We start from the raw sequence: 16255 nt of genomic DNA on the forward strand, positions 1-16255 counted from the left end.
TCTTAGTAGCAAAACTACTCAAGTTACTTAAATTTTTATAGTTCCTTTAGCATGCCTAAAAAAAAAATTTTTTTTTTTTTTTTTTTTTTTTGGTTTTGATGAAGATATGATGGCAAACGTTGAGGATATTTGATCTGGTATAGATTCATAAAATATCTATAGCTTTGGCCTTTAGTTATCTTTAATGTCTGACATGCTCTTCACAAATGTGGATAACTCAGCAGAAGACTCTACTATAATTTATTGCCCAATTAGTAAAGACCTCACAAAATACATTGTAAAGATCTTTTTGGAAATTTGCCACGTAAGCTTTTAATGTTGAAATATGATATTTAATTTTTGAGTGACAATATTCCAGACACCTGCAGACTACATTTCAAACATTTATCACTTTAAAATACTGAACTCTAGAGACTTCAATTGGATACTTGCTTTGGTCTCAAACCTTCAGCTTCAATTTACAAATGCATGCATCTTGTCCCACCATTTAGAGTTGCCAGGAATTAATACAAAATTTCTTATTGGGTATGTTAAAACATACTTGCAAAATTGATTAGATTTGTATGCCACATTCAAGTTAGAAATCCAGCTGGTCCAACATCACACAGGCTTCTACTGTTAGTATAATTTATGAATATGGAAGGGAAAAAAATCTTGAAATATAGAAAAAAATTATATTCAGTATGTATAAAAAGCAGGATTTTTTTATTTTTCAACTAAATGCATAACATTCATGATATTTAATAATGCTAGACATCCTTCTTCCTGTTTAGCCCATAATAAAAATTTATGGGATCAATAGTTGTTCTGTCATATGCTTTGAAGTGAAGGGGATTCTAGGATAATATTAATAACACTGGCATCCAACCTACAACATGAACACGTAAATTAATTTTCATTAAATCTTCCATAATACATGTCCATTATTACCAAAAGCTTGATTCAGATAGCTATCTGAAATACATCTGCAAGAAATTTTGGTAGAAACATTAGAGCGAGTCTTCTTTTGTATAACTGATCATACCATTCATTCTGCCATTCAGTTACTCTAAGCTCAGTTACCATTCAATTACTTCAATTACGTATGGCATTGTTTTATTTTTGTGATGAAGTTGGTATTGGGGGGGGGATTAATTTCAACTGCGCCCTCAGTTTGCAGTGTTGCTGCCCTTCGGAATAATTTTTAAATAAACATACACATAATGACATTATGATGATGTATCTCAAATCTAGCAGAGAAAGAATATAAATCCGTATAACTTTTAATTTGCATTGGAAAAAATACAGACAGGTCAAATATTGAATTTCTTCATATTTAAAGCTGAATCATGAAAGTTTTTTATACTTTTCGAATATCAGATCTTTTAAATCCTTCAAATAATAAGAATAAGAAGAATGGGAGGAAAGAACCTAGTAATAAAAGTTTAAAATCTGTATTTAATAAAAAAAACCAACATGAGAATATACATTGTACACTTATAAGACAATGAAATTCTATTAAATGAAACATAAAATTAAATGCCTGAATCTTGATGTAGTTTGATAAACATATTTGAGTAACAGCTCAAATTTGAATTAACAGTTCAAAATTCAGCAATCATAGCTGAACTGCTATAGTTCAACTGGTAGGCAAATGAAATCAAGTTTGTGTTGCAGTGTTTATATACTTTGCTTTATAAAATCTTAGAAACATCCAAGAGCTATTTGCAACAGGTTATCTAGATCCAGAGTTATTCACATTATTTGAGAATTTCTGAGAGAGAACAGCGTACCAATTATTTTTGTGAGAAGTCTGGCAGATTTTATTGGATGCCATACTGAAACCATGTGACAAATGGCCCATATCATTTCACCATGGAGAATTTAATGATTCAGATAGTGCTGATATTGCAACAATTACAGATTTATTTATTTACCTGTGCACCAATAAAATTATTCATTCCAAAATTTTGAGTTAAAAATGTCCAAAGATTTCAAAAATGCTTAAATTTCTTTTAAATTAAAACTGGAACTAAGATTCAAGTTTTGGAAATTCAAATCTTTCTAAAGATTAGTGGAATCTAAGGATTTAAATGTCTCATACTTAAAGAGTAAAATGTAACTAATAATCATATTTTCATATAAAGAATTAATTATATAAGGGAAGATTTTGATCTGAGTTTGATCTTTGATGTTGGTCCACATGTTAACTGTATGGGTTGGTTAGTCGAATATGGCAAAACAGGGGCATACTGCCCAGGGTTTCTGATCAGGACAGCCTATGAAGAGTCTTAAGTTTTTAAGTACTTATATGTAGAAATATATATATATATATATATATATATAAGGATAAAGCTAAAAAGTGGTCTGCATTGAAAATGTTGAAGTTTGTTGTGGAAATGGACTTCCTTGAATCAGTCCCTAACTAATAATTGGCACTAAAGACTTTTGACAGTGTGCGTTTTAGCTGCTTCTTGTGCAAGAAACTTTTCAAATTTGAAGTTGATTAAAAGCTATTTTCGATCAACAATGAGCCAAATAAGACTTACTGGTTTGGCAATCTTTTACACTGAAAATGCAGTATCTAAAAAACATCCATTTTGATGAAGCTATAAAAAATTTTTCAGAACTCAAAGCTCACAATGATCAGTTTTAGCTTTTTTTAATTAGTTAAAAAGAAAAATTTTGTCATAAAAAATCACAGATTAATAATCTATTTTAAATATATGTTTGTCTAATAGCCTTACCCTAAGGATATTTTTTCTAAATCATTTTAATAATTTTATTCCAGATTAAATAAATGTTAATTATATATTTGTATTGAAATTTTGTATAGTAATCATTCCAATAAGGGGGACCCCAAGGTGATTTCTGCCCCAGGCCTCGCCATCTGTAGGTCTACTACTGTAGCAAAGTACATAACGGCTATCTGCCTCAAGGCAGAGATGCCTTTTCTGGAGGACTTTCTAAAAGAAATTGCCTCATATTCACTTTATGCATGGGAACAAACCCCAAAAACCAAATATGTAGCCAACTGGTTTAACTGTATTTAAAATCAAAATGAACCACCAGAAATCAACACAGCTCAGCCAATGGAGAGGCACAGATTTTAAGAGGAAAACTAAATTATTTTCCCATACAGTCCCTAAAAAAAGCTAACACCTTATTTTAAAACTAATTTCCTTTCTCAAAGAGCATACACACAAGCCAGGTTTCTTTAGAAAATCCATCACAAAGGCATCCCTCCCCTTCCGCAGATAATCTTATTATCCGCAGATTATGCTTTGTCAATTCAAACAAATTTTTCTTGAAGGGCAATTTCTGTATGACGTGTATTGTCCTTATCCTGTTCACTTACTTTTATGCTTTCCAGATGAGTGTGCCCGACTTAAAAAATAAAGAAAATCAATAGATTTTTTTTTTTTCAAAATAATGCTTTATTTTTAATTCACGTGATAAGCATTCTATACTATTGTAACTGCATAGACGGTTACGCTTCCTTCTTTTGATTTCAGTACATTTTGGCTGAAACCATGCAACAATTATAAACTGCAGAAGGAAGAAGGGGGAAGAAGCAAAGGGAACAAGAAGAAAAATGCTTGGTTTCCTACTACAAAAAAGAATGTTCAGTTGCACTGTGCAATAGTTTCAAATTTGTATGTCATACAAACAAACTTTCCTGAATATACAACAGAAGAAATAAAAGTTCTTACTTTTATTTATATACAATCACATTAATTACCCCCCAAAAGTAAAATTCTCATTGACTTAATATGCTTCTTTTCATGAAAATCTGTTTTATTATTTTTAAAATTATGTGAATAAGAAATTATTAAAAACTATTCTTAGAAAATCTGGTACTTTATGATTATCTGCATCCCTGCCGAAAAGTCACTTGATCAATTTGAAGGATACTACAAAAGGATAACATATTTTTTAGGCTGTCTAAAACTGTTTATGCAAAAACAGCTTGCGTTCAGAAATTCTTTCTATAATATCAACTGATGGCATATGTTAATTCGGACGCCCATAATCCAGAACGATCTATAATCCGGACAAAGCTACAAACTTTCTGCACCTGCGTCTCGTTGGCGCATGCTCGTAAGACCTTTACGGCTGCGCATATGCGTGTGCGCATGCGCATAATATGTTTATGCATGTGCGTTTAATGTATAACGGACGGTATAAGCTAAAATTATCTGATTATCTATTTCAGTTAATGTTGCAGATTGCATTGTTCCTTAATCTTCAAATTGGATCTTGCTTATTATTTTTTGCAGACTGTTAGAGCAATTTTATAAAAGTAAGCTTAAACTTTCGATTATGTCAAGTAGAATTTCCGATGCTGGAGCTCCCAAATCTACAAAGCGAAAGTATGTTTCGATGTCCATCAAACAAAAAGTGGAATTGCTGCAAAAAAAATGGATAAAGGCATATCCTTTGTTTATCTAACCATTCTGAAATATGTTTATCAATTTCACGCTGGGGGGCGGAGGAGAAACGCCACGGCGCGCAATGAATTGGAAGTTGATCTGTCAGCACTATCCTTATCTTCAGGGCAGATGTTTTTATTTTATTTGGCTTATAATTCCTTACCAAATGTAGTATTTCATCTCGATGTACTCCGTCTTTGATGTGATTTAAATCAAATTCCTCGTCATTATAATTTGCTTCCTATAGTGAAGAAGTAACACAGAGGTTATTGAAAACGAAAAAATTTCGATTGACAAATTAGTCGGTATTCTCGACACACCAATTATAGGACTTGAACAGCTGAATTTTGTAACTGAACAAGAAATTATGTCTGTTTATAGAATTAAAGAGAAAGTATTATCACATAAAACAAAGGAACTTAAACAACTTACATTGAAAGAAATGTTTAATTAAGTAAACAAATAAATATTACGCTTTTTTTTTTGTAAATTTTGATACCCTTTAGATCATAATTGTTCTTTATTTCATAAATTATGGTTTCATATTTTTAATTTTATAATTTCTGCATGCCATCTTACCAGATTTAAATTGATGATCTATAATCCGGAAAAATCGATAATCCGGAATCGCCGAAGTCCTGACGAGTCCGGATTAACGACTTTTAACTGTATATATAAGATAAAAAATATGAAGCAAACTTCTAAATTTAATTCACTATAACCTGTTATATTTTTTATTTCATTTGGGAACTTCATCTATCTGTCCGCTTAAGTCTAAAGTGCATCATTAAAATTAATCATGCGATCTTATGTAACCCTTAATGCAGATGCCTCTTGACCAATCACCTAAAATTTTAATGCAAGTTTGTGCCGCATTCATAATCAAATCTTTCATCTCGTGTCATCGAACCACAGTTTCATTACAATTAAAAGGCACAGCCGATTTTCGACCCTACAGGCATGGAACTCCTAAAGCAGTTTATTTCAACTGCTCTCACATCAATAACAAACTATTCATCAGAATTCCTAATCAGGCCAAGGTAACTGTAACATCAAAATATGTTGTGTCAACAAATATGAAAGTGATTTAATGGCATCATCAAAAATGTGTGATTAATTTCTTCGGTTCTAAATTTATTCTTCAAAGTTGTTTCCATCCAGAAAATTAAGTGCCCATATTCCAAAAATGTGTTTTGATGTTACGTGATGATAAAGGTTTTTTGAGTTTTTCTCCAACTGCATCATTATAAATAACTTGCTCAATACTGAAAGTGTAATGTTTTCTTACAAAATGAATTTAATTGGATGAATGGGAAAACAAAAAAACAACAAAAAAACTTTGGCACTACTTTAGCAAAATATCAAATTAAAATGAGTAAGTATTCTAAGACTTTATTCAGGAATGATTATTAAATTTTATTGTTATTAGTGAAAATAAGTTTTGTCAACAATTTTGAATTAATGTTAAAAATTTGGGATTTATTTTCTTCTAAGAATTTTGAAATTATTTTGTAATTAGATTATTGTTTAAAAATTTTAATTTTAAGAATTATGTCGACATGAAGTATAAATGAAATAATTATTAAATGGGAGAATGTTAAATATTGTTAAAATTAATATACAAATACCAAGGATTTAAGAAATTGAATAATTGGATTAAAATTTACATCAGAATTTAATTAACAGCACAATATATTAAAATTTGTTTGGAATTATGGTAAGTGAATGTTATAATTATCAATCATTGCATATTTAATATAAACTATGTTGAGGGAGTATTGGTTCATAGAGGCCTGTTTTACCTCTGCGTTATTGTTCCTTTTACCCTCCTCATGTCCTATAAACTTTGAAAGCTCACACTTTATTTAATTTATTACATAGAATTTTTAATTTTATTATGTAATGAGTATGATTTTTTTTAATGTAATGGAATGTTGTAGCGCAGTTCACTAACCACTTATGAAAATTTAATACATGAGTTTGTTTAAAGTGGATTTGCCCAAATAGCTGGATGTGTGTACTAGGAGAAAGCTGTGGGGTCTTCTAGTTTGTGTAAAATAAGAAAATTGTAAAATGTAGTAATAAAAAGTAAAACCATAATTTCAATCATGCTTTTCAAATGACAAGTATTACTTATAAATGTGAAAATTGGTGTAAATTTTAAAATTTATGATCATTCATAATAACTAATGGGTATATAAAATGTTTATAATTGTGACCTGGTGTGTAAAAATTTTTGGAAATCCCTCCCTGAAGTATCAAAATTGTGATTCCAGAAACAAGATATGTCTACAGATTGGACTCAAATGTTCATAGGACTTTAAAAATAAATAAAATAATTATTGAACTCAAAATTTTACATATTATAGTTTTATTGTTCAAAAGCTAATGTTATATTTTGTATGTTTCAAAATGATATATCTCATGTTTTGCTACTTTAATGCTGTTTTTCTCAAAAAGGCTTCTCTATCACTCTCTGCCTTTTTCTTTTTTGAAAGGGGGAATGTGCAAGATAAAAAATATGAAAGCAAACTTCTAAATTTAATTCACTATAACCTCTTATATTTTTTATTTCATTTGGGAACTTCATCTATCTATCCTAAAAATAGCGCTCAAGTCTAAACTGTGTCATTTAAATTAATCATGCGATCTTACGCAACCCTTAATGCAGATGCCTCTTGACCAATCACTGAAAATTTTAATACAAGTTTGTGCTGCATTCATAATCAAATCTTTCACCTCGTGTCATCGAACATCAGTTTCATTACATATATATATATTGTTGATTTTTTTTTTTTTTTTTTAACGCCAGTTGTTATGTTATTTTCTTCCTTCACGTTTGTACGGGGTTTGTAGATTTGGAGTGAATACGACGACAATTGATGAAGTAACGAAACACACTTTATTTAGCCAATATTAATCAGGACAGCTCCAAAGTCACTTTTACAGTCGTCGAAGATCTACTATACACTCGCTGGAACAATCAGTGACACAGCCTTCAGGTTATCAGGCTATCACAGTGGACAAAGCTTCACTGCAAAGCAAACAAAGTACAGCTCCCGACTCTGCTCGGTTGTTCTCGGAACTCCACGTACTCTCGAGACTCTTCGCACTACAACTCGCGATGCACTTGACGACACACAGAGCACAGCTCCCAACTCTTCGGTTCAGTTGTTCCCGGATCTCAACACGCTCTCTCGGTGATGTACTAACTGCGATACACTAACAGACTCCATGCTGCAACTCGTGATGCACTCGAAAACACACAGAGCACAGCTCCCGAACCTTCGGTTCAGTTGTTCCCGGAGCTCAACACCCTCTCTCGATGATGCACTAAGATACTCTTCAATGCACTCGACGACCCACTTGGCACTCACTGGCCAGCTGTTAACTCGATCGTCTCTGCACGAACTAACTAGATGAGACACACCATCTCACACTCTAGATGAGGCACACACTAACTGACTGCGGACCAGCAGGGTTTATATAGCTTTCGGCTTGTGTCTGAGAACATTCTGGGCTAAACTGGTAAGAATTCGTTCCAGAAGGTCCTCCATCCGTCCATGGCATATCGCCAAATGGGCGATTTTGCAATGTGGCAACCCTGCCTTCCCTTGCCATTTTATGGCAATCTTAAACCTGCTTTGCGGGGAAGCTATCTCACCGCACCTTGACATTTCGTAACAATATATATTAGAGTGCGGCTTTCCGGAATAAGCATTTACAAAGCAGCTCGCAGAGTTTTGGGGATTGGATAGGCTTGTTATTTATGCTGCAGACATGCTGACACCATCTATCAGTAGCTTAAAATACTAACTTGCATATTTAATATGATAATATCAGAGTCAAATAAATGATTTTAAATTCAATTTTTTTGGTTTTCTAATGAACAACCTAATATAAAGTAAGCTAGACAGCTGCAGATAGCTGACAGCTGTATGATTATCATCGCCAATAGCTAACAAAATTATCATTACTGCACGCTGTTTGATCTTGTATGAACAATGAAATATTTATTATGCATCTTTTGTTTATGCAAGAAAAGAAATTGCCAGTCACTTTAACGCAAATTTTCGATACAGGATATAAATTCAACAATATACAATGTGCGACATTATAAAAAAATGAGCTGGTCCAATAAATCATTGTACTTACAAAATCAGTTCTCCGTGAGATTAGCACCTTCAAAGTAGTTCCCTTCAGCATTCACACACTTCTGCATTCTGTGCTGCCATTGCTGGTAACGGTTCTGGAACAACATTTTTGGAAGGCCCTTCAGGAAATTCTTTGCCTGAACCTCTTCAACTGAGGTAAAACGGGTTCCCTTTAAGTAAGATTTAAGTTTAGAAAATAAAAAAAAGTCGCATGGAGCAAAATCAGGTAAATAAGGAGGATGCCCCATCACAGTAATATTTTTGCTGATCAGAAACTGCTTGGCAAATAGGGCCGTGTGAGCGGGTGAATTGTCCTAGTGCAACAGCCATCTATCACTCCACAACTGCGGCTTTTTTTTTTTTCCCTAATTTTTTTCACGAAGTCCTTTTGGTACTTCAATATGTAGTGTTGATTAACAGTCTGACCCCTGGGAGCCTATTCAATCATGATGAATGTGCTGGGTGCCCAGCAATTTATCATCTTCCACATTGTACTTTCCCCTGAAAACAGCTTATGCCATTCAAACACATGTGCATGAGACAAAGTTTCATCTCCAGAGGCCTCGGTTAACATTTGAAATGTTTCCTCCATGGCTGATTTCTTAAGTTTCACATGTGTTGATTCGCAGTTCGGTTTTTAAATTAGGCATTTTTCCAGCAGAATGCAGTTGCACGTGTTCACTCAATGATACATTACTTCCCACTGGCATGGTCAGTTACGTTGAAACTGGCCATATGGATAGAGGAGGTGTGTGGCATGATGTCACCAAAAACAGTTCTTGACTAAGTGTGTAGTTCACTCTGACAGAGTGAAAACAGAATGGAGTTCACTCTGTTTTCAAGCTACATAGTATCTTTTTTTTTTTTTTTTTTTTTTTTTTTTTTAATCACACCTTGTATTACTCAATTAAATTTTAAAACTTTTGAGCAGAACATTAGATATGAATAAAGTCATATGTATTATTCCTAAATATTTACAATAGTTTATTGTTCGAAAAGAATTCAAGCCAATCTGGTTGTTGCTGGGTGCAGTTTGTTCATATTCAGTGGGATTCGTAAATATCCTGAAATAAATACATAATAAAACTCTGCTAATCCAAACTTTATTTTATTGAAATGAAAGAAAAGCAGACACTTATGCACATTCCAACCATCAAAGTAGAAGTATGGCACCAAATTAAAAAATGGTAGCATGGCACCAAATTTTCAGACTGAGTCAAACTCTGGCAACCATGCCCATAACCATTCTTCAGGCAATTATTCTCATAACAATCCTTCAGTCAAGTAATATCGCCATTTTTGTTTGTATTTTTTTTTTTTTTTTTTTTTTTTTTTTTTTTGTTTTGTTTCATTCTAAGTTCCAGTACTTTTTAGAGACAAATTATGACATTTTTTGCTTAAGCACACTTAAATTATCACTTGTGGAATATGCTAGTCATGGAAGACATTGTGGTAAAATTTCTGAAGGACATAAGTAATTTGCCACAAAATCACTAAAAGGAACAATGACAAGATGCATTTAGTAAATTGCCAGTGCATAATGCTGAGTTTGTGCAATTCTCCGATGTTTTTTCAGCAAAAACAGATCGTTCTGTACATAGGAAAATAAACAATGCTAAAAAATTAGAGAAGAGTTTTGTGAAAAACGAGTTTCGTTTTTTCGTGTATTACATAATTCTAATTCAATAATTAAAATTTTTAATGCATAATTTCTTTTGATATGTTGATAATGTTTGCCAACTCAAAATGAATAGCAATAGTTAGGAAAGACTTTTAAAAAAAAAAAGGTCATGAAAATCTTCCACTTGATGAGTAAATTTTTTTCATTTGTAAAAAAAATCACCTAACTGTGCCAAGATGATTGCATTTATATGCAAATACTGAAAACATAATTGAACCACTAGATCCAGAAAGGAAGTTTTTTTTTTTTTTTTTTTAAGTCACACTTTCTCATTCTTTTACTGGTAAGTATTTTCCTTATTTTGAAGCAGTTATATCAAGAATAATGTATGCAAAAATAAGGAAATCTCTTTACCTGGGAGATGATACATATATATAGCTCATCAAATGGTAGCATGGCACAGCTAGCTATTTGCACTGTGAGAAAGCAACTTGAATGATACCATAGGTATGTTAATTTGTTTATAGTACGATATGTATTTATACTTACATTTAACAATCAAAAACAACTGCCAGATATTACCAGAAAAATATGTCATGCAAAACCCCTGAATTATCTGGGAGAAAAAAGGTCCTATTACATACATATGAGATGTTTTAAAATGTGAAAATAATAGCTTACCTCTTTTGAATCAAATAACTGGACAGATACAGTTTCAGCACCAATATCTATTATTTTCCCTAATTTATAGCCACTCAGTGAATCTGGAACCCATACCTTAGGTGTTTCCATTGCACCTTAAAAAACATGAAATTGCTTACTGAGTTAGTAATTAATATACTTCAGGAACAACTATTTTAGAACTTTTTATAATAATGCAAACATCTTTCATGTGGAATTTAATATTTAATTTAGCATGATGTCAATCAGCCAAAAACAGTCAGTAATGGTCAACAGGAAAGTTATGCTAGTCATATATATGTAGATACTTACACACACACACATATATATATATATATATATATATATAATCAATAGAGTGATAATATATAGTATTGATTTGAAAATTATTTTATTTGAGTAATTAACTTTTTATAATAATGCAAACATCTTCCATGTGGAATTTAATATTTAATTTAACATGATGTCAATCAGCCAAAAACAGTCAGTAATGTTCTACAGGAAAGTTATGCTAGTCATATATATGTAGATACATACATATACAGTCAAAAGTCGTTAATTCGGACACCCATAATTCGGAATGATCTATAATCCGGACATCAAAACTAAAAACTTTCTGCGCATGCGCCGCGTTGACACATGCGCAGAGGCGTTCACGCGTGCGCGTAAGACCTTTTACGACTGCGCATATGATTGTGCGCAAGTGCAGAATACGTTTTCGCGTGCGCATTTTATGTATAATGGACATATAAGCTAAATAATTATCTATTTCAGTTAATGTTGATGATTGCGTTGTTCCTTAATTTTCGGATTGCATCCGGCTTATTATTTTTTGCAGACTGTAAGAGCAATTTTATAAAAGTAAGCTTAAACTTTCGATTATATCAAATAGAATTTCCGATATATATTTGTTAATATGTAAAGGATCTAAAGCGAAAGTATATTTTGAAATCCGAAATCTGTTTATCATTTTCACGCTGCTCGGCGGCGGGCGCGTAATGAATTGGAAGTTGATTTGTCAGCACTATCCTTATCTTCAGCGCAGATGTTTTTATTTTATTTGGCTTATAATTACTTACCAAATGTAGTATTTCATCTCGATATGCTCCGTCTTTGATATGATTTAAAACAAGTTCCTCGTCATTATAATTCGCTTCCGATAGCGAAGAAAAGTGACAGAGGTTATTGAAAACAAAAAAATTTCGATTGACAAATTAGTCGGTGTTCTTGACACAGCAATTATAGGACTTGAACGGCGGAACTTTGTAACTGAACAAGAAATTATGTCTGTTTAATAGAATTAAAGAGAAAGTATTATCACATGAAACAAAGCAAAACTTAAACAACTCACATTGAAAGCAATGTTTAATAAAGTAAACAAATAAATATTAAGCTTTTTCTTTTTGCAAATTTTGATACCCTTTAGATCATAATTGTTCTTTATTTCATAAATTACGGTTTCATATTTTTAATTTTGGAATTTCTGCATGCCATCTTACGAGATTTAAACTGATGATCTATAATCCGGAAAAATCGATAATCCGGAATCGCCGAAGTCCCGACGAGTCCGGATTAACGACTTTTGACTGTATATAATCAATATTCCTCTCAGCCACATCAAAATTTCAACTACATATTTTAATTTTTATTGTTACAAATATAGGTATTAGAACTAAAAGAAGTATCACAGTAAGTTAATTCCCCTCCCAATAAAAGCTGACATAAAAATATTATTATAAAATTAAGACTATAGTTATCATAGTACACAGGGCTCTACTCTTATATGTGCCCTAATATCACCAAATGTGGCGATATGTGTTCTGCACTGGTTTTTGGTGCAATTGCATGTTGTATGGCAACCCTGTTGACGTTGAAAGATCTTTTGCTGGAGTAGTTTAATTGCTCGTTGGTTCGTGTCGTACATGTTTTGAAATGGCCTATGTTGCAATGAGAGATGTGGTGGCAAGATTTCAGTCGCGTATTTTAGATTGTGTGCAAAGGAAATTTAGTATTAAAAGGTACGATGCTGGAGTCGTTAACGAATCTGCTCTGTATAACACTCTGTGTCTGAGAAGATAGCGGGGAAAGATTAAGTGGTGGAAGTTGATGAATCGAAGTTCAGCAAAAGGAAATAATCATCGTGGCCATCCTGTTGAGGGGCAGTGGGTATTTGGAGGTATGGAAAGAGGGTCTGGGAGATTATTTTTTGTAACTGTGCATGATAGAAGTAGGAAAACGCTGATGCAGTGTATTAAAGAGTGGACTGAGCCTGGTACAACTATTTTTTCAGATGGATAGAAATCTTAAAAGGATTTAGGAAAAGAAGGTTTTGAACATTTATTTGTGAACCATAGTATGAATTTTCTGGATAGTGTGTCTGGCCGTCATATAAATAGGATAGTGATTACGTGACAGCATGTTAAAGGTGGTATGAAACTGGTATTTCTGCTGTTCGAAAAAGCATTCATTCATGATAAGTGCATTTTATTTTATTCTTGTTCTTATTTTGTAGAATGTTATGTTCATTGTTTTTTTTTAGTATGAATTTCTGTTTTTTTTTTTTTTTTTTTTTTTTTTTAATTGTTCAAAATTTATATTAGTTATTTAAGTTTATTTTGTTGATTAGTGCGTAATACCTAGATTGTGCAATTCGTAGATGTTTTTTAAAGTTGAAACAGAACGCTGTGTACATGGTATTCTTTGAAATTTATTGTTATTATGTTAATTTATTAAAGCAAAGTGTGTGTAGTTTGTAGATTCGTTCATTACCTAGATTGTGCAATTTGTAGATGTTTTTTTAAGTTTAAACAGGATGCTGTGTACATGGTATTCTTTGAAATTTATTGTTGTTATATTAATTTATTAAAGCAAGGGCTAAAGTGCAGAAACGCCCACTTATTTGTTTGGCACTTTTTACAAGAGTAAGAAGAATTGGATTTTTGTCAATTTTCTTCGACCTTTTTAAAAGAAAATAGGTCGATGTGTACATGGATTAAGTCAAGAGTGTGTGCAATGCCATTTTTGTGCAATTCTGGGATATTTTTTTTAAGTGAAAATAGGTCGACGTGTACATGGATACCGCGTATGTGCAATTCTTGAAAGCGCGCCAAGCAGTTTGCGATTCTGCACTTTCACCAAAGCGAGGTGTGCGTAGTTCGTAGATTCGTTCGTTGCCTAGATTGTGCAATTCGTAGATGAGTTTTTTTAAGTTAAAACATATCGCTATGTACATGGATTCTTGCCAAATATTTTTGGTTAGAAACTTAACGTTTTTGCTATCTAAATTTTTTGTTTTCGTTCACAATTTTTAGCTTAAATTGTGTTCAAAACGTGGTTTTTGCATGTGCGAAAACCACGTTTTTGGAGACATTTTAGGCTTAAAATTCGAAATGTAGACAAAAAAATTTAGATAGTAATATGGCAGCGTGGAGTTTCTTGCCAAAAATGTTTGGCGAGAAATTTGGCGACCTGAGGGTGCATATAAGAGTAGGATAAAAACTAATGAAATAACTATAGTTATCTAGCATACACAAAGAAATATATATTATATTACTATGATCACGTATGGGTGAAAATTCATTGATTACAGATAATTAACAGAAGGAGAAACACACTTTAAAATAAATGTCTTATATACATAAAAAATCTAAGCACGAAAACAATAATTAAAGCACAATTATCGAATTAATTGAGAAGAGAAGCTAAAATTGATCACAGTAATATATTTAAAAGTTTACCAAAAAAGACATCAAATGGACACAACAGAAAAATTATAATTAATTATAAGTCAGAAAAAAATTACATAAAATCTTATGCTGAGAAATTTCACATTTAGATAAAATTAAAATTCAGATTAAGGCCATAAAACAAACAGATGAATCAAAAATATCATTTCATGAATTCAGATTCAATTATTTGTTACATTAAAGACTTCAGAACGATCCTAATATTTAAACAAGCTTTTGGATATAATTTCAAAGGCAATCTTTATATAAGTGGTATGTAAAATCATCTTATCTTTCATTATAAGCATATATTTTTCAAGACTATTTTATTTCTTTTAAATTAATGATCACCTATTTTAAAGGGACTATCTGTCAAACACAATTATATAGAAAAAGGAAAAAGATGTCTCCAAAAGAAAGCACAAATATTATTACAAAATAAAAGAAACTCCTGATACACGTACAGACATACACGTGCACATAAAATCACAGATAAATAATACGAAACTAAATATTAAAAAAGATGAATACCTCTAAACAGGACAACAGCACAGCCAAACAAGCTACCAGACCGGTACGGTCAGTGTGGAGAACTTTCACACAGCTTTTCAATATTTCCAGGAAACATAATTTTTCATCCGAAACAGTTCTTCTTTATGAAATAATGAACGCAATTTCACGAAAGGAGGAGAAATTAGAAAAAAAAAAAATTGTTTTGCATTGTTCATTATGCCACATAGAGTTACTTTTTACTGCTACTTGCCGGTATGTTTAACGTTCAGTATGTTCTTTCGAGTTTCTTTTTTCTTTTCTCCCGAAGGTCTGAAATGATAAAGAACTAAATGCAGTACAAGATAGGATTAAATCGAGAAGAAGGTTTTTAACAAGTTACCTTACTCTGAGTGGAATGGTGCGAACAACAGGGTGCCTAATCAAGAGTCACTATCACTATCTAGTGAGAATGTCTATTACGAATTTTGTTAGTTCATACGAATGCTCTTGACTGAAGTCCTTTTATAAATCCTAAAACAAATTGCAAACAAAAAATATTTACATAGCAAAGTAAGGGTTAGTATAATGTAGGAGAGAAATAATATTGCTACCCATTAAGTCATTTAACATTCCTTACATCATTTCTTGTGGAATTGTTTAGGTAGTTTGTAATACACATTCTGAGTTAAAAAATATCCAGCTCTTCATGAATTTTAATATTTCGGCAATGTCAAGATGCTTACAGATTTGCCGTAGAACAGTATTTTGAGTAGCCTGTAATGCTTTTTCGACTGTTAAAAGCATGAGTACTCCTAACAGTTGAAGCAGGATGCGTTTTTAGCGAGATGGGAGTAAATTGTTGCCCATACATAAAACGCTGTTCAGATTTGATTATAGGGAATTATAGGCAATAAGGATCTTATCTTCTGAATAATAGATGTAATGTATGGTATCCATGTAAGAATCCTAGCTAAGATCACCTGAGGAAAGAGACTTACTTATTCCAGAGAACGGTATTTCCGTATAGCTTTAGGTCCCACTTAATCTTCGTTCTTCTGGTAAACAGAATTGCTACTGATTAGTCGACATTGTGTATTTTCACTCTTGATTATCCAGACCTGAAGTGCATCTACGTGATTTTTGTAAATATTGTACGTCTGAGTCATGGAA

The 16255-nt window shown here is 32.2% G+C and overlaps 1 protein-coding gene across 3 annotated transcripts in view; it reads right to left on the bottom strand.

Moving 5' to 3' along the window:
- Positions 1-15253, bottom strand: part of jar (Myosin heavy chain 95F jaguar) — a 111872-nt gene extending 96619 nt beyond the window's left edge. Inside the window, exons 1-2 of one of the 3 annotated variants that reach the window (XM_085809416.1) lie at positions 15125-15244; positions 10869-10984 (exon numbers count right to left, since the gene is read on the bottom strand). In XM_085809416.1, the coding sequence (XP_085665542.1) occupies positions 10869-10979 (111 nt within the window). In that variant the 5' untranslated portion in view covers positions 10980-10984; positions 15125-15244. Of the gene's footprint in view, positions 1-8567; positions 8737-10868; positions 10985-15124 lie in introns of those variants that run through there. The other 2 variants (XM_085809417.1, XM_085809418.1) reach the window with 2 other exon arrangements.
- Between the last annotated feature and the right edge of the window lie 1002 nt (positions 15254-16255).

Source organism: Stegodyphus dumicola, chromosome X2 (genome assembly GCF_044657685.1).
Source record: "Stegodyphus dumicola isolate Sdum_Otavi_A_Nest chromosome X2, ASM4465768v1".
Classification (NCBI taxonomy): Eukaryota; Metazoa; Arthropoda; class Arachnida; order Araneae; family Eresidae; genus Stegodyphus; species Stegodyphus dumicola.